General features: G+C 37.7%; 1 protein-coding gene across 1 annotated transcript; it reads right to left on the bottom strand.

Moving 5' to 3' along the window:
- Nucleotides 1-19,081: 19,081 nt before the first annotated feature.
- LOC139150692 (uncharacterized) lies at nt 19,082-19,510 on the bottom strand. Its single transcript, XM_070723118.1, has one exon. The coding sequence runs from the start codon at nt 19,508-19,510 to the stop codon at nt 19,082-19,084; it is 429 nt and encodes a 142-aa protein (XP_070579219.1).
- Nucleotides 19,511-20,292: the final 782 nt, after the last annotated feature.

The following is a 20,292-nucleotide window of genomic DNA, read 5'->3' as shown; positions in this document are numbered from 1 at the left end:
CATACAAACCAACATACATACACACATAGACGCCATCGACTCACCATATAAGCTCTTTTTAGTATTTATATAAATACCAAATATGAGCTAAATATGGGTCACAATGCCTAATAGTAATATATATTTTATCCTATTTGTAATAAAAACCTCCTCTTACGTCGTTTTTATCTCCTTAGGGACAGTCTACATTGGGAATTGCCATAGCAACGCAGAGCTGTCACAGACCCGTGCATACATAATTTAAATGTTACTCACAAACGCTCTATGCGTAGCATTCAAGAATAAAACATCATACGTTATCATCAGAAATTCCATCAGCCATATTAGTCGGGTCCGAAGGTAGGGTTTCCATCCACCCCATGGATGTATTTTTTAACCTACATTTTTGTAATCCTTAGGGTCTATATTTAATGAATTTTGATGTTCCCGAAATCAAATAGTGTCCCATTGGGTTCATTTGGCGCCATCTCTGCATCCATCTTGGCCGCCATCTTGGATTTCAACAATGGGGTAGGGTCACGTATTTACCGCTCAACGGAAACAGAAACAATAAAATACTATAAACATTACATGTTTAGAAAGCTAAGATCATAGCCTTTTTATTGATGTATATTTTAATAGGGATAAATTAATATTCGAACGTCGATTATACTTTATATCGGCCATTGACCGTAAATCGTAAAATTTGCTAAATTTCACACCCAATAATTAAGTTACCGTTCCTCCAGACAAGTTTCATAAGGTATTTATATATTTCTTGGAAGAACGCAGTGCAATAAATAAGAAAACGACATTAAAAGTATGTGTCTTGAGATTTAGTGGGTGCATGAGCTTGTTTTCTTATTACGCGGTATGCCATATATCCGTGTTAACATAAGGGGTAGGGGTAATGTTTCCCTCTCTGTTTCGATTCGTGAATGATGAAACCATAATAATCTTACATTTTTTGAATATGCTGCATTAGACCTTTTAAAAATATATAGCTTTATGGGGAAAAGTTGCATATTTAAAAGTTACAAAGCTTACATGTCATAATTAATATACAAATGTCACTTAGACACGTTGCAAAATTGAAGCCATTGCGTAAACGGTGAAGTTCTTATGTTCCTTCATTAGGTGTTGATTCGAATATATTGTGTTTTCTTCAAACCTTCGTAAACATCATCGTAATACATAATTTGCATCTTTTACATTTGTCGCAATATGCGTTGTATTCATAATTGAGATCTTGTTATTTTAATTAATAGTTTTACTCTTGCCTATGACTACCTAGTGCATAAACCTCCGTCAGAGACAAATTATAGATCAGCGTAACACAACCAGTTGATTACTATCACACTGTACATGTGGTACACTAGGGCCTATGTACTGGTATAGTGTTTATTGCCATTGTTTATTTAAGCAATAACCCCCGCCGCAGGAGGGTATACACGAGATTTTGGTACAATGCACGACATATAGCACGAGCCGATAGGCGAGTGCTATATGGAGCGAATTGTACCAAAATCGAGTGTATACCCGACTGCGAAGGGGGTTATTGCTATTATATTATATCAACTTGCGTGTATTTGTTGTCTTACTTGGGTATTTCATCACTCTAAGCGCCAAATGCAGGAAACGGCGTCTGAGAGATCGAAAGTCGGAAATTCTGCGCCCGAGACCGAGCATTTTATAAGTTTGGATTCTGTACAGGCACACAGTATCCTACGATAAATATGCACAACGTCCATATCGACATTGCATTTTATTCGCATGCAACACGAACGGTACTTGTCAAAAATACCTACTGCACTCGCACAGAAAATGGGTCAAGAGTTCAAATCAAAAGAAAAAAGTAACAATTTTTTCGTAAATTTACATAAGAACAATAGTCCTGGCTTTTTTGGCATACTAAAAATAGATTTGTCTCATTCTGTACCGCATACCGTCGCGACATTCAGTGGTGGCACAGTGAAGTTACAGGATCTATTTTTGATGGATAATTTCGACGTTAATTGTACCAGAAAACAAGCAGTTTTAAAATAATCCAGACTTGCGATGACTGCAACTGTGATGAACAGTTGTGCAGATTCTGAGTGTGTTGCTCGATGCAGGGAGAGCTGGACGCTGACACTGCTCGTTGCATTTGATGTCAAATATCGTCCCAGTCGCCAGGAGTCATCCCATTGTTATTTTGAACTTTTTGGTCTACATCGTTAGGACATCCCGATCTGTTATAGTCCAAACTTTGGTAAATAATATCTGACATACCGTTACTGTGAGGAAGTGTCAATTTATTTGTGTATGAACGAATACTATCTTCATTTTAAAGAGCCGTACGAGGATATATCGCGTCTCGACTCCCGCAAAGTGCACGGTGCGCTGTTGCCCTAATATTTGTGTGCATCACACCCCAAACGTGCTGCTTCAGAGATGTCTTTCATCATCGATCCCAACTTATTTACACCAAGAGGTGAGTTACAGACCCACACTTTATCTGTGTATCAAAATTCGGTCTTTGAAACAAAGTGGACTGTTTTGGTCTTTCTCGAGGGTCTCTGGTTTAGACAAGTACGTTCAAATGCACCCACCGGGCAAGTTTCGAAAATGCTGGTTTAGGGGCCCGTTTTAGCACTGCTATCAGTGCTAAAACAGTATTTTAGCATCGGTGGAATGAGCTCTCGTCCAATCAGAATGGCGCATGATAGCATGATATAATATAATATGGAATTTTTTTCAGACTCACAGTCACCTAACTCTAAGTATGCTTGTTGTACTTATACAAATATAACCTTTGTTTCCAAGCATTGCTTTCAACGTGCTTAATGAAGAGCATAAGAAACACTGCATTGTAAATGTAACAGACGATTTTTCATACTTGTGACCCATAAACCGATGGGAAAGTTAAACTTTATGCGATTGATCTATGTTGTGTTTTTTGTCTGTGTTTGTTTTTTTGGCTGGCTGGCTTGAAGGTTTTTCAAAAATCCAAGGACGGCAAACAAAGAATTTTCTTTACACGGCTAATACATAAAAATACAAATATTGAGACATTGCCGTATGTGAAAGTAGTGGTGCTTTCATAACAATTTTTACTATTTACATTCATTTTGGCCTGTTTTAATTATTTAAATTTATTCATGTATGATTTAATATTTTAATTTATTCACATATGCAAATTTTAGATCGTTATTCATTCATCACCAGAATATAGGTTATCTTTGCCCCCTCCCCCGAACCGTGAAGTGCTTTATACGCCCCTCACAATAGGCTTTATTTCAAAACCAATTGCAAACTGTATCAACGGCATGACTGATTTATTGTCCTCAATCAGTCTCATATAGTCAACTTCATCTGTATCGGTTGATCATCCATATCCTAGTGAGCACCTGTTTAACCTCATGAAGACAGATACTGTGATCTTATTCTGGCATCTGTGTTTATGAGTGGCATTCATGAGATGACATTTTTGTGCATGTTAGATCTATTGCGACCCAAATATTTGTCCCTTTTTTCATGATCATTTACCTATCATTCACAATAAATTAAAAAGAAAATCTCAAATACATATAACACAATCTTAAATCAGTAGTTATTTAACCTACCCACTTGGACGGTCAACCGTGATGTTAATGAGTCTTCCACTTACGCTGACTGGTTTAATTTCCTCAGTTACATCTTGCCAAATGCGTTTGGAATAGTCATATCTAATAATACGTATCTCAGCTTCATCTTGATCCCTTACAATGATAGGCGAGCATGGCATGACCAGAGTCAATGATTTTAAGAAGTTTTCTCTCTTTTTTTCAGCAGTGGGCCTGATATAGACTATCGGAGAAAATGATGCATCTGGCACCATTTTATGCTTTGCAATGATGTTGTCAATCATCTTCGTATCTAAATTGTGCACCTGGAAAGAAAAAAAAACGATTACACATACATATGATAACTACCTTAAGTTAAATTATTGCTGTTAGCATTTACCAAACACAAAATTGTCAGTACATGAACAGTAGCATGGCAATGCTTATACTAGTAAAAAGATATTATATATTTGCTTTCTCATCAATAATATTCAATGGTATTAAGTGTAAGCCATTTTATTAAGATAAGAGAGTTGGAGCAAACGTCACCAATATATCTGTTAACATTGAAATCGACTATAGATGAATTCTTCACAATTTGAGCGTTTATATAATTTTTTCTTGAAATGTCTATGCAGAACATTAAAGTAGACGATTTTGCCTTTCTCTAGGATAGACGGCAAAGTACCTAGTTTAATGGTTGTAATGACAACATCAAAGATATAGGCAATCTCTCAAGTCCTGGTTGTTCAGAAGTGAATGTGATGGGCCTATTTGAGTCTTCTGTCCGAAGAAGATGTAGTCATGGACATAGGCGTTACCATCGGCCTAAATTGGATACATCAGCTACCTCCAATTGCCATGACAAATTTCATGAATTGCTTCTTTTATTGCAGAAGCCTTTAGGTCTCCGTCACATTCGTCCTTCATTATTTGTTCTTTCCATCAAGGACTTGAGAAGGTTGCATGCCTATGCATTGGGATTGTCTTTGACAGATCCGAACAAACAACCGTAGAGACTGGTCAGTGTTATTGCTGATATTGCACTATACAGACTATACAAGCCTGTGCTGAACCTATGACTGATGATCATCTTTATGTCATACATCTTCCATTTACTAACAAAGGACTTTTGGAGGCCATTAATATCAGCAATATACTTCACAACAAAAAGGTAACATCAACTATACATGTATACTTTAAGAATCAGTCTGTACCTATTCTGTCATATCAGTACACCAAGACAATCTCCAATAAAATATTCAATTAAAATAAGGCATTGCGGCACTTAAAAATTGATGAATTCCTCCAAACACCAGCATCCTGTTACTGCTCTACATATCCCTTCAAATACACTCCAGTTGGAAATGTCATCACTGGTGATCTGAACTTGGTTGAACATCACCACCTTCGTAAGATATTATCTTGTGGACCAAAGTTCAGAAAACCTCGCAGGATCAACTGGAACCATAATTTTAAGATCATTATGGACTCTGTTGAAGAATATGCCAGGAAATGGGCTAAAAGGGAGGATGTAGAGCTAGACACACTGTCAGAATGGGTCAAATCTGTGAGGAAAATAGTTTGTGGCCGTATTGGTCGACTAAAATCACATGTTTGCAGAAGACCCTATCTGTATTTAAAGATCCTGAAGCTGTTAGGTGTTTGAATGATATCCATGACAAATATGGTGTCGTCCCTGCTGATAAAGCTGCCAATAACATTGTATTTGTCTGTAAGAAGTATTATATTGAATGTCTTATAGACGATCTTGGTGTAACTAAGACCTCCATCAACTCCACTTACAGAAAATCAATGTTCAACAAATCTGACATTTTGGCAAACCATAAGACATTCATGGATAATTTTAATATTACAACAAAGGATGACCATAATAAGTTGCATAGCTTATACTTGATACCAAATCTTCACAAAACACCTTACAAAGCTAGGTTTATCGCAGGATCTTCAAAATGTTCAACAACAGAGTTATCAAAGATACTGACTTCTGTTCTTTGTACTGTTAAACGGGGACTTCAAGCATACTGTGATGTTGTCTTTTCTCGGAGTGGTATAAATCAAATGTGGATATTAAAAATTCGAAGGAACTCTTGGAAAATTTGAAATCAAGATCTGTTTCAAAAATAACATATTTTAAAACTTTCAATTTTCCACATTGTATACCACAATACCACATGATAAATTGAAAGAACGCTTGAAAAACATCATCAACCAAGCATTTTCTACAAAAATGTTTCACGCCGTTACAAATATGTGGTATTGGGGTATAATTCTACATATTTTGTTAAAAATATTACTAACGCTAAAGTGTTTTATACCGATGAAAGACATCAGTATGCTTGATTTCCTCATTGACAACAATATTTTTGAATTTGGAGGGACACATTTTCCAACAGTGTATAGGAATTCCAATGGGCACTAACTGTGCTCCCTTACTTGCCGACTTATTTCTGTTCTCATACGAGGCAGAATTTATCCAGAAAATTATCAAGCAGAAAAAGGTCTCTGTAGCTCGTACTTTCAACCTTACATTTAGATACATAGACGATGTTATTTCATTGAATAACTCTGAATTCAGTAAATATCTCGCTATGATTTATCCTCCAGAACTGGAGATTAAAGAAACTACAGAAACGGCCTCTTCTGCTTCATATCTGGACATTTTACTTGAATTTGACTCTAATGGTCACCTTTCTACTAGGCTATATGACAAGAGAGATCATTTCAACTTTAGTATAATCGATTTTCCACACCTCATCAGTAATATTCCACTCTCACCTGCTTATGGGGTATACATTTCCAAGCTTATTCGATAAGCAAGAGCATGCAGTTCATATGGTGATTTTGTAGAGAGACATGGCCATCTCTCTTACAAACTGTTAAATCAAGGTTACACCAGAGCAAGACTTGTCTCAACATTCAAACGCTTTTTTGGCAGGTATCGCAAGTTGGTAGATAAATACAATATCTCTCTTCGACAAATGATCACTGATGGCATCGGTGACATGGGGCCTTAGTTAGTGACCACTACCTATCTGACTTACAGATTGATATATGGCGGGTGCCACATGTGGGGCAGGATGCGCTTACTATTTTCGAAACACCTGACATCACTTCTTGGTCTTTTGGCCAGAGGTCCATATATCTTTCTTTCATGAATTTGACTTTGTTTGTTTACCGTCTATTTACTGTCTGTTCTGTGCTGTTTTGTGTCTATGTTTACATTCAACTATTGTCTTACAAATTTTGACCTAGTGTTATTGGATTATGGATTGGTATGATTGCAATTATTTTGTACAGGATCTTACTGCATTGGAAAGATAAAATAGTATGCGTATGCAACTTTGTTGAGTTCTTGTGTAATAACTATAAAGTGTTACGTCACCAATACGCACTGTCTTACTTTTGCCAATGAACATACCCATCTGCATTGAATACTTAATTTATATCGTATGTTACAAGTGCATTTGCATTGTCTTCTACATTGTAAAACACTGTTAGAATATTTAGCTGTTTTTAAACTGATTTTGGCATACATTGCCAAAGCAAAGAATATTATGATAAAAGTTATAATCATGCAGCCTTTGTACAATATTTATTTTAAGGATATGTCTTAAAGGAAGGCGAGCTAAGCGCTCTCACTATCGCAGCTATTTATTGGTTTAGAATCGATTTCTAAAAATGATAGATAAACCCGATGCTTTTTGCAAAAGAATCAAAAAATACTTCGGAATGCGCACTCTTCATTCTGTAAAAATGAACATAATCATTAACAGACGCCGTCTGCAATACTTCGGTAATCATGAATGACTGGAGTCAAATGATAAATTCATGATCCCATTTCATTCCACAATAAAAGAATATATCATATTTCAGAAAATACGTTGCATTGACCCCTTAACACCGGGAAAAAGTTGGCAATGTTCATGACTTATCAAATGAAAATTTTCAGAGAGATGTGGATATAATTTTTGTTCATAAAACTAAACAATCACAACCTATCGATCTGTAGAAATTTTAAGTATCGGCGGTTATGGATGTCATTTATAAAATTACACATCAAAATACTACATCATTTAAGAAACAATGAAAGATGATTTGATATTCGGGCATCAGTATTTTAAAATAGACAATTTGAAAATTCCAGTTAGCAAATTGTAGGAAGTGTACACTGCGTCAAAGCTCCGCTTTACACAAACAGAGGTAGAATCACAAGGGTGACAGTAACGCTAACAGGCGCAGAACTATATCCAACCTTTAAACCTTAGTTTTTCATTCTTTGTCAACTACAATGCAGGTACCAAACTAACAGCTAAAACTCTTTTTTTTTAAAATATCTTTGCTCAAAGCACTTTACGAAACGGACAACTACAAATTTGAATTCAAAGGTGGCGATTATTAATAAATATCAGCATGGAGTACAATCGATTAATGGGCACATAAAGCTAGCAATATTCCCTAATTCAAAGTTATTGCGATGTCCTTCTTTTGGTCTATATAGATGTACACCCTATATTATCCTATGTGTACATAATGTACATCTTAATATCAGACTGACCGATGATGTAATCAGCATATTTTGTATAGTAATATGTAAGTATAAATCAAACTGATACATACACATTTTGATTGCTTTTGATGCAGGTGAACATTTTTGTACTAATATTAATCATGTTTCAAACTTGCTGTTTCATATTTACAGTGTTAACAGGTCTAAATATTGGGCAACTGATGATTAGAAAAATAAACTTGATAAACATTGATATTGGCATCTGATTTAAACAAACATTGTTTCCCCGACCTGTTCGAGTATGCATTCCCAATGGAAAGTGAAATATTGCTTTTTAGGCAGAACACCAGCAAAATATATCAGGTGAATACCGAGACAATCACACTAGAAGGACTGTGACAAAGATACAAGAGTTTCATACTGTTTATAGTCTGGTGCCGAAACACAAAACCCAAAATTTTGGCCCAAAAATGGTTCTCGGTGTTTCTGTATTTTCAAAGCCTACTGAACCAGGATCTGCATGATGCCACCCTGACATGTAAATGGTAATATCTCAGCTCTATGAAATGTTATCAAAGTGATTTTGGTGTCATTTGCCAGGTAAACGGCCAAGAAATTCATTTCTTCCATTGCCCAATATGTGCAACTCTTAATTTGCATAAAAATCTAAGATGGCTGCCAAAATCACCTCCAAAACAGGTAAAATGCCAAACCTCAGCTCCATGAGAAGCTGTTGGAGTCATTGTGGTCTCCTTGGCCAGATAAATGGGGTTGAGGAACTCATATCTTTCATTGCCTTATATGTACAACCCTTAATTTTCATAAAAAGCCACGATGGCTGCCAAAACGACATCCAAAAACAGGTAAAATATCATATCTCAGCTCAATGAGAAGCTGTTGGAGTCATTTTGGTCTCCTTTGCCAGGTATATTGGGTCAAGCAATTCATATCTTTCATTGGCTGACATGTACAACCCTTAATTTGCATAAAAATTTGCATAAAAATCCAAATACCTGTTTCAGTGTGTAAGGAGTCATATCTCAATACACTATGCCACTGATTTTGGTGTCTTTCGGCATGTTTTACGGGTCAAAAATTGGTATCTTATGTTATATTTGCTATTAAATCAACCATGAAAATCCGAAATCGATGCTTACAATCCAAGATGGCTACTAAGCTTGTTTCTACAACATGTATAAAGGTATATCTTGCCTTAATTTGCATCCTACAGACTAATACATTAAGGGTTCAAGGCTGAAGAATAAGTTTCTTTCGTTATATTAAATGTAAAATATTTCCAATCGATATTATTGTGTGCGTAAACAAGAAAACCAGGAAGAACATAAGGTTAAACAAAGGCAAGAACTCAGGAAGATTCTCAGATTCATCAACAATCTTATAAACCAACCTTAACAAATGTTGCAATCAAAGCATTAGGCAAAGGCTGAAAATTTATTCCTACTCCGAAGAGCCTATAGAGAAAAATTGTCGTATGAGATATCAACAAATTTATTCGCATCATATGATTGTGCAATATCATAAGAAACAAACAATCAATCAATCAATCAGACATCTGTTCTAAGATAAGTCCATGTTCGGCACAACTAACAGCGGAAAACTCGAAAATTGTAAAACTGTCTCGAAGCAACTTAGATCGATAGAGGAAATTCCATTTGCAACCCACATCAGAAAGAACATGACTCTAGCAGAAAAGACTGCCCTTAACAATCTGTCTAAAACAAACACATCTCAATAAAATCCATCCATAAAGGAAGACGCATATCAATTGTGAATAAAACAAATGAAATTAAAGAATGTTATAGACAGCTGCGAAATGTACACTTTTACACTTGGCGACATTAACTATACTGGATATTGTATATGAAATCATTTATCTGTGACAAGAAGATCATTGACGAGGTGATTTACGGTTTCGCTTTTTCCATAAGTAGAATAATTTGTACTAAACGATGGCATCTCCTGCCAAAAATACACAAAACCAAAGCAGAAGGAACAATCATCACCCAACGTCTCAAGAGAAATGGCTGCTCGAGCCTAACAAACCAAATGCCGGAATTTCTAGACTTTGTCATAAAACCAATCGTCCAAAGACGACTTACAAATGTCTGAGACACAAAAAACTTCATTAACTAGTTAGAATTAATAAAACAAGCAAACTCTATTCTGGTAAAATTAGACGTGGTATCAAAGTAGAAAAACATGTCAAAAATGAAGCCATAAATGCAGTGATCGTAGCGTTGGACTCTGAAACAATACCAGCCAACTGATATGATACAAATACCAACCAACAACGTACATGAAATCCTTACTGTCGATTATTCTGAAACGCAACATATTTTGATTCAACTGAGAAAAATACAAACAAATCTATGGATGCACACTGCAATTTTTTTCTGGTTTGCCGGACAGCTAAATTCAAGCCAAAAATAAACCGGCTTGTTTGTCAGTAAACGGAAAGTTTCGAGTTGTGAATTTTGGCTTATTTTGGCTTTCTGGCATGCCAAGTCTGGTTTCTATGCATGCCAGTTTGGGTTTTGATACGGTATATATACATGCCAAGTATAGATCACTTCAGCTTGTCAGCAAGCCAGTCTCTATTGAACAATGGTTTACAGGCAATCCACTTTCATATGAACATGGCTTGATGATATACCAGCGAATGCTGAACAGTGGCTTATTTACAAACCCATACCACACTTCTCTGGCTCAACAGTAAGCCAATTCTGGTTCCATCTGGTTTGAAGATGAGCCAATATTAGTGCAATGTGGCTTACAGACAAACCAATTTTTTGACTAATTCTGGTTTACAGGTAAGCCACTTTGAGAATTCCTCTGGTTTACCAACAAGCCATTATAAGCTGGCTTGCAGGCATGCCACTCCAGGGCTATTGTATGGCTTCCTCACAAACCAGTTCAATATGAATCTTTTTTTGGGGGGTGAATAATTATTTCTGACCATCCTTCGAATTCAAATTGGATTCATCAGCTTTTGAAGATACAGGATAGGATATCATCAAATGGAATGAAGCCACACTAAGTAGGATTGTACCACATCTGAAACACAGACAACAGGTGTAGTAAATAGCAATCATGCAGACTACATAAAAAACAACAAACAAAGTATTACAATTAATCTCAGACTAAAATTTATTGCAATTTGACAAGAAACGAAACAGTAATTGTTGCAACATAATCAAATCTTATATTAACAAGGGTAAACTCACTTTAATGACATTTTTTGAATGCTACTTGTAAAATCACATTGATAACATAATTTGATGGTATAACATTTACCTCTTGCATCTGATGCCAAATTGCTAGCAGTTTCACTGGGAAACCCCTGCACACTACAGACTACTCATAATTACCAGGCCATTTACCTCGCATCCCAGTTTAGGCTGATTGTTAGAAGTCTCTACAAATTGAAATGTTCCTTTCACACATCTGATGTAATCAAAGTTTGAAACCCAAGATAACTAAGCATACATAGCACAACATTGTCTCGTTCCATGTTGCAGAATGTAACACCTTCAAGAAACGACACGGACTGCTTGTTCCTTCATAAACTAGCACACCTAAGAAGGGCAACTTTGCATCTGTGCCTGGCAATGTGAGTTTTCCAGCATCCTGGAATAAAAAGATGCAAACATTAAAAAATTTAGTACAAGATTAGCTCCTGGTAAAACACTCAGTATCCAGCTACTAGTACAATGAAGGCAATTAACCCTTTTGGTGCCACGGTCAATTTTTTCCGCCTTTTTAAAATTTACCCCCGTCATTTTCTTCAGAATTTTGCCAAAATTTTGATAAGAAACAGTAATCAATGACATGTGATGTCCATTTGGTTCACAATTATGGAAAAACTTACAGAAAAATTCATTTAAATTGGTTATAATGTTGCACTAAAGTTTTGGTGGGAAAAATTGCAGCACTCAAAGGGTTAAGGAAATATCAATACTGTACTCACTCCATAAGTTCAACCGGAGAAAAATATGATTTACGAAAAGGCAAACTGATAGAATAAAAATAAAACTATGGAAACTCGGCTGGTCGAATTGCCAGAGTATTTTTGCGATGGTCATAAGGCCTTAATTCTTTCCTGGTGCACAAATAACCTGAAATGACTGTTCAGTGTAAAGTCTCTTAGCATGAAAAAGATGGCTCTCAAAGCCATTGCCATTGTCATAGGCCTTGCTCCATCACTGAAATGGCAATAATGAGTAAAACTATGGTTTGAATGCCACAATGATGAATTTCAATTCCAGAATATCAAAATGAATTTATTCAAAGGCAAAATATATTAGAGTCATAGTGCAAAGTTCTTTTGAGACTTGCAAAGAAGTTGGAAAGAACTTTGAGGAAGTATTTAAAACTCTGGCTATGCAACACTCATCATTGATGACATACCCCACATATACGATGAAATTTGAAATAAGAAAATTAGGCTCCATCAACTGTAATTTTTGGCTACTTCTTCAGTATTTCAGTTTACAGTTTCTTGACCTTCCTTCAGCATACTAAAATGCCAAGTATTATGCTTGTAAACACAGCCTGTATATTTGTTATGATCATCTTTATAACTGACAAATGAATTCTTATCCCATCCAAGTAGAAAAGACTGCCCTGAGAAGCTAAACATTCAGGATTTCATCTTCCTTCAATTACTTGAATGGGAAACTGCAGTTGATGTGCAGAACAAAAATGCTGGAAAAGCCCCCAAATTGTGGCTAATTGAGATAAGAATAATATTACTGAGCCATATTCTACAAAGTAATATATAATTATGTGTACCCGTGTTTGTGTGGGCATATCTTACTCACTGAGAATACGTCATCTTAAAAGGTCGTAGTACAAGGATCATTTTGTGCGGAAAAGCTAATATGGGGGGGGGGGTTCGAAGTAAAATATGAGTATGAACCTATCTATCACATACCCTGAAGGTGCACAGGGAACCTTTCACATCTTAGCACAGGGCTGTGCCAACATCCTAGCACAGCTTTGAGGAACACATCCCTGTACCAGCTATGTACTTGACAAAACTGTAGCAGCCATAATTTGTACAGAGCTCTAGTATGGGGATGTGTGCTGTAGGTATGTATTGTGCCTAGCACTATATACATGTACCAGAAGTGCTTTTCACTTCCCTATACCAGGGCCTGTGTTTAGCATTTGTGGCACAGTGATGAACGCATCCGCATACCAGCCTGTTAAAATTTTCAGCCCTTTTTTCACCTTGGACACATAGATTCTTACCTCCCTGTACTAGTCTTATTGTAAATACACAGTGCCGTTGTGGCTATGCACACATTCATGCACCAGCTATGTTGGAATTTCCCCAATACAGAACTGTATACATTGCTGGTACAGGGCTGACTGAGAAGCAGATGGTCAAGCAGAGTTTTTCAAACCCATGTTGCATGTACTATTTGCAAAACTATTGTACTGGACTGTTGACACACTAGGCACATGAATGTGAAATGCAGCTGTCATATTTATTTTTCTGACTATGCTGTACTGGGGATATCTTTGTAATAGCTGGTAGTCTCTGTAGTTCCTCAGGGCTGGTACAGCTATATGCATATCCCTGAACACGCCCTCTGAAGATATACAGAAGTCTTTGTACTGAGTCTGACAGAAATCAGTTCCGGCATATTTAAAACTCCATTAGCTGTAACTATTGGCAGTTTCGTATTAGTTTTGTTTTGTGTATGTATTGCAGTTTCTTGTTCTACTTCTTAAGGCATAATGAATATTCAGCATTTAGGTCATCAACCCAGTTCATATGTGTATATTTAGAAAATTGGAATTTCAGTCAGGAATAGAATTCATTTGTGAACAATATCAGCCGTTGTTTTACAGTATGTTGTCAAGCAGAATGTTGGTATTCAAGATGCTGTTTTGTAGCTATCGAAAATGCGGTTTATACACACAACAATAAAGACTGAACAAAATTGCTAAAACTTGCAGCTAATGTGCCTTATGTAATTTGCACTGAATTAAACATATTTTTGACAAGAAATACTTACGTCACAACTGTAACCATTTTTCAACTGTAGTTTTTCTGCCAAATACGCTCTTGAGAAAAAAAGCTGCTAACATTTTGATGCCTGTTTAACGGTAAGGAAATAGCAAATTATGTTTAGTTTTGATACATGCAAGTGAAATTCAATATCATAAACAAGGTGCATGCAAGTGGCTCCCCTCATATGATTGATTATTATACACCTGCGTCTGTAACCTATGGAGTTTCGTCGTACTATAAGTTTTCGTATCAGAGGACACGGGGTCCAATAACTTTGTGGTTGAGTACTGTACAATAATTTTTGGTGTTATTGGACGCTATTTGAAATTTGAATTCAAAAAACCTTTACGTTCGCGCAGGGAAAAGGAGAGATGATTTTAAATTTTTAACAAAAAGTATACTTCTAAACATCCAGTAATTCACAATGTTACTAGTGGTGAATCAAAACCCTGTGAATTAGAGTGAAATTATGCTGCTGACCTACAATTTCTATCACGTACATTGCGCTGCGCTGGTTTGAAATTTCGTTCTGTGCACTTAGCTGACACGCTGAACACGTTCTCAGTTCGCTTGTGATTGCTAAGTGTATTACGCGACGGGCATCCCCAAAACGCTTTAATTTTGACTTTTTTTGCAGTAAAATTGGACTAAAAAAGGTATATAACAATCAGGTTATTCACAAAATACTGGGATTTATGTCCTCATACATCGTACACTTCAGTATTGTCCGAGAGGCGTAGCGTCGATGACAACACCTCTGCTGCATGATGTACTCGGACATAAATCCCGGTATTTTGTGAGTAACCTTAAATTATAACAATGATAAGTGTAAACGTGTATGTCTGTTATGTGACCATGACAAAGAGACGTCACAGATATGTAATAACAGCTGAAATTTGAACAAAACCCAAAGTGTTAGTGTAATATGTGGAAATATGAGGAACATTCATGCCTGACGTGATTATCATCGCTGTACACAACAATATTTGATCACCTTTTATATATCCACTTTCTGAGTTCCACCATATCTGAGGGCAGTGTCTTCATTCTGCTTCCACATTGTACTCAGAGAATCCATTGTTAAATTTGTGGAGCTGAAGGCATTTTCTGTATCAAGTATATCATGTCCTGGACAATATGTTGAAAAAGAAACAAATAATTTTCTATTACTGGTAAGTGGAAGTCAATAGTCAACATTTGTACATGAAGTTATTTGCTGAAAATGAATCACTTTAGTATGTTCCTGTCTTGAATGACAAGATGGCTCACAGGATTTTTGTAAGCAATGATGTTGAAGGACCCAAGTTAAAATCAAGCTGTGGAAAAATAAATTTGCCTTGAATAACAGAATCAACCATTACGTCATTTTGGACAAATGATTTGTGCGGTATATCTGTCTGTATTAAATCATCTAAGTTGCCAGTTTGAGGTTATTATCAACATAAACAAGAAATATCATCCATGAAACAGTCTATGTTTGTTATTGAATGATTGGCATGATGATACAACTAAACCATGGCAAGTCAGTTTGCCTGAAGATCACACAGAAAGGTAGCTAAAACAAATGTGCAGTTTACTGAACTTTTTCTGGGGTTTTTCACGATGTCGCAGTCATGCAAAGCCATACAAACACAATAACATATAAAAGGGACACACACACACATCAGTTCAGTCTCATAAAATGAAATTGAAGGCCAATTTGTTACATTATTGGCAATGATCATTGATATGAATATATGCACTAGCTTACTATACTAGCACTAGCTGCAAAATTGTAGCGCTACGGTGAGGCAGTCGGTGAGTTTTGGTGTTTGTGACTGTAGTATCCACCATCAAGGATGGTTGAGGATTATATCGGATTGAACCACACATACACGTGACTGCAATTCAACTGTCAGCCACATTTTATTCAACAACTCCCAGCATGCAATGCAGTATTCCATGGCAACTGCTAACACATATTCATACAGTTGAGGGGTCATGAGGCCAAATACTGCTCATACATGACATCCCTTCTTTTCTCAGAATACAGCTGATAGGAATGTTTGGGGTTTTTTTTGTTTTTCTCAAAACAGCAACAAGCACAAACTAGTAACACAACCCGTTTTGATGCTCTAAACATGTACTCTTGTGTTCATCTCTGTACACAGAACTCAAGCAGTAGTTTTTTGTTAAGCCACTGTCCGCATGTTAGTAAAGAGATCACAGGGTTCTTTAACTGTTTGTGAAATGTTTGTAACGTTAACAAAAGTCAGTGTTCAACTCAACTCAGTAAATAAAGATAAACTTTGTTTGGGTAAACTTTTAACTTTGAATGAATAAGGGCAGCGATCCGCCTACACCCTTTTCTTCTGAGAATTGTTTCATGTCATTATGAAATCATCATATTTCTTAGGCAATGTCGTCACACGTGTTGGTCGTTGAGACCTTTCAATATCAATGGATTTCACAGGAGTTTTAGGTATTTCAGTTGGTGTTTCAACTGCCTCACAAGATGATTCTTCATTTTCCACATATTTCTTAACATGAGTTGAATTCCTCTTGTACTGTACTCCCTCAGGCGATTCTACCACCACACTATTCCCTGTTTTCTCCACAACTTCATATGGCTTGTTGGCAAATGGTGTCGATAATTTGTTTTCTCTCTTTTTTTGCCTTACTAATACTTTGTCACCTGGCAACAAGTCGGATGGTGCTGCATGTCGTCTTCTGTCTGCATATATTTTGGCCTTGGCCTTCATCTTAGCATCCCAATCTCTCACCACCCCTTCGACCTCATGGCTTTCTCTCAAGTCTGGTAGTTTGGTACGCATCTTTCTTCCATACAGTAGCTCTGCAGGACTAACTCCTGTTGTTGGATGTGGAGTTGATCGGTATGCACGGAGATATGCTCTAATCTCATTCTTCCAGTCTCTTTGCTGACAGCTTGTGCTATCTGCATGCGTTTCAGGAGGGACTGGTTCTGACGCTCAACCTCACCATTGGCTTGAGGCCACAGCGGCGTAACTTTGCGATGTTCATTTCCATTCTTTGCTAAATATGCTGTGAAGCTTTCAGCGATGAATTGAGGTCCATTATCACTTGTAACTGATAATGGTAATCCATGAGTTGTGAAGATTTCCTCCAGACTTTCTATCATCCGCTCTGCAGTTGTAGACTTAGTTATGCGCACCTCATAGAAACGGCTGTAATAGTCAATCACAACCAGCACAAAGTCACCTGATGGCATTGGCCCTAAAAGGTCAATTGCAAGGTCCTGCCATGGTCCTTGTGGTAACATGGTACTCTTGATTGGTTCAGGTGGGTCAGGTCGGCTCACTAGCTGACATCCATGACAGCTTTTACAGATTTTTTTGGCCTGTCTATCAATTCCTGGCCACCAGACCTTTGTTCTCAATGTCTGTTTTGTTCCAACAATCCCTAAATGTCCATCATGTGCTAACGTCAGTACACGCTGTCGAAGTTTTTGCGGTATGACGATTCTTGTACCTCGGAGCACAAGTTTTCCAATGACACACAACTCACTGGATACTGTTAGATATGGTTTACATCGAGGGCCCTCCCACTGACCAGATTTCAACAATGTCTTAGTGCAGAGAGTTCCTCATCATCGGCTGATGCCACTTCAACTTCCTTTGTAGTCAATGCACTAGGCGTCGCAGATACAGCAACAGAGTGAACATAGTCCTCTGTCGACAAATGAAGTTGGGAATGCTCATGGCAGTCCCCTGAGATGAGTCGTGACAGTGGGTCCGCGATGTTTGCCTTTCCAGGTATGTATTTCACCTTGAATGTGTAGGGTTGTAGTCTCAACACCCATCTTTCTATTCTGGCACACGGTTTAGATTTCACTGAGTAGATTACTTCAAGTGGTTTGTGGTCAGTACATATTGTGAAGTGGATCCCATAAAGGTAAGTATGGAATCGTTCACAAGCCCATACAATACCCAATGCCTCTTTCTCGGTTTGTGAGTAGCGGCGTTCGACATCAGTCAGGCTTCTACTTGCATAGCTGATTATCCTGTAGTTTCCTTGCTGTTTCTGGATCAGGACTGCCCCTAGTCCTACCGGGCTAGCATCTGTTACAATTGTGTCTCTGCATCCTTATTAAAATATCCAAGCGTTTCAGCACTTGCAGGTCAGAGCTTCGCTCATTGAATGCAGCTCTCTGCTGTTTGCCGAAGACAAACGGCACCCCTTTCATTGTCAGCCATCTCAGTGCATCAGCTGTTGTAGCAAAGTCGGGGTGAATCATGTGTTATAATTGGCAAGTCCAAGCAAACTACGAACTTCAGGTGCGTTTTCTGGTTCATAGGCTTCATATATTGCCTTCACTTTACTCTCAGTTGGCCCTTTACCACGCTTGGATAGGAGTAATCCCATGAATTCCAACTGTGACATGTAGAATGCACATTTTGACTTGTTCAATGTCAAGTTTTTCTCTCTCAGTCTCTCTAGTACTTTCACTAACCGTTGATTGTGTTCCACTTCATCTTTTCGCGTGTAGGAACAAATCATCTGATATGTTGGCAACGCCCTCACAACCTTGTAATACCTGTTGTATAACGTGTTGGTAGATCTCTGGCGCAGCATTAATTCCAAACATGAGGCGCTTATACCTGTACAACCCATAGTGCGTGATGAACGTTGTGATACTTTGTGTTTCAGGGTCAAGTTCAATCTGATGGAATCCCCATTTCAGGTCAAGCTTGCAAAACACAGTGCTTTGGTTCAAATCTTGGAGTATTTCGTCAACTGTTGGTATTGGGTGGCGCTCAAATGATTGCTCGGTTTGCTTGGCGCATGTCTACACACAGTCGGATTTCCCAATTTGATTTGGGTACAATGACCCCTGGACTGACCCATGGCGACAGGCCATCCACAGGTTCTATAATGTCCAGGTCGATTTGTTCATCAATTTTTGCTTTCACTTTCTGACGTAGGCTAACCGCGTCGAACTGGCTGCGCCACTGGTTTCACATCTGTGTCAACATGCAACTTGAGTTGGTAGTCCCTCAGCTTCCTAACACCTTTGAAAACATCTCTATATTTTTCAAAGATTGCTGCTTCACTCCGGATAGCATTGATGTTTGGCCCAAGCTGTAGCACTCCAAGTTGAATGGCGGTTTCTTGGCCTAGAAGTGGTTCCCCTTTTCCATCGATGACAAAAAATGGGGCTTCAACCTCTCTGTCTGCACATTTTGTCAGTGCGGTAAAACTTCCCATTATCTTTAGTGGTTCGCTGGCCCAATATGCATACAATTTTTTCGTCGAGCCTTTCGTACAGTCAGTGCATTTTATTTTCTTCTTTTTCAACTCATGCCACAGGTATTTGTCAATAACATTACTGCTAGCTCCAGAGTCAATCACCATTTTAATTGGGACCCCACCAACTATGGTCCTAAGTTTCTGTATACCTCACTGCTGTTGGACGGTGAACGCATACTCATCCTCAGACAGTGTGTCCACATGGCTTACAGACTGTCTAGGTTTTCCTTTTCCTCCCCGGTTTTCCTCTTGGTTTGGATACTTTTGGATTGGTTGACTTATATTTACACTGGGCTGCGAAGTGATCTGATTTACCACATTTTGCACAAATTTACCCTGGCAGGACATTCAGGATCTTTACCAAAATGTCCTGTTCTGCCGCACCGATAACAGTTACCAGATGGTTTCTTATTTAGAGTAATGGCTCCTCTATAAAATTGCTTTTTCTCTGTGCTGTTTCCTTGTACATGGTTAACTGATAAAAAAGGACTTTGGCTGCCATACCTTCAAGTTGTATCTGGACTGCTTCGTATGCCGAGGAAATTTCTAGCACCTGTGTCAGTGTCAGTACTTTTCCTGCGTAGCTCGGTTGATCTTCAATTTCAACAACTTGGTCACGTATTTGTTTATCTGACTGGTCACCGTAGTCACAATCTTTCACAGCTTGTTTCAGTCTGGTCACAAATTGGGCGACACTTTCGTTTTCATGCTGTTGCATCGCTCTGAAAAGATGGTTCTCATAAGTAGTGTTTACTTGCGTTTGAAAGTATTTGTTCAGAGCTTCCTCTGCTTTCTTGTAGTCTTTGGCGTCGCCTGTGTTATCTAATGTCTCAAATATAGCCTGTACCTCCTCACCTGCCGAATGGAGAAGCAGTGCTCTTCTCTGT

The sequence above is a fragment of the Ptychodera flava genome, chromosome 2, assembly GCF_041260155.1.
Source record: "Ptychodera flava strain L36383 chromosome 2, AS_Pfla_20210202, whole genome shotgun sequence".
NCBI classification, from domain to species: Eukaryota; Metazoa; Hemichordata; class Enteropneusta; family Ptychoderidae; genus Ptychodera; species Ptychodera flava.
The sequence above is the reverse complement of the archived record's forward strand: the minus strand, read 5'-3'. Positions and strand labels throughout refer to the sequence as shown.

Coding starts and splice junctions, on each gene's coding strand:
- LOC139150692 (XM_070723118.1), bottom strand. CDS start 19,510: ATGGTGATTGACTCTGGAGCTAGCAGTAATGTTATTGACAAATACCTG.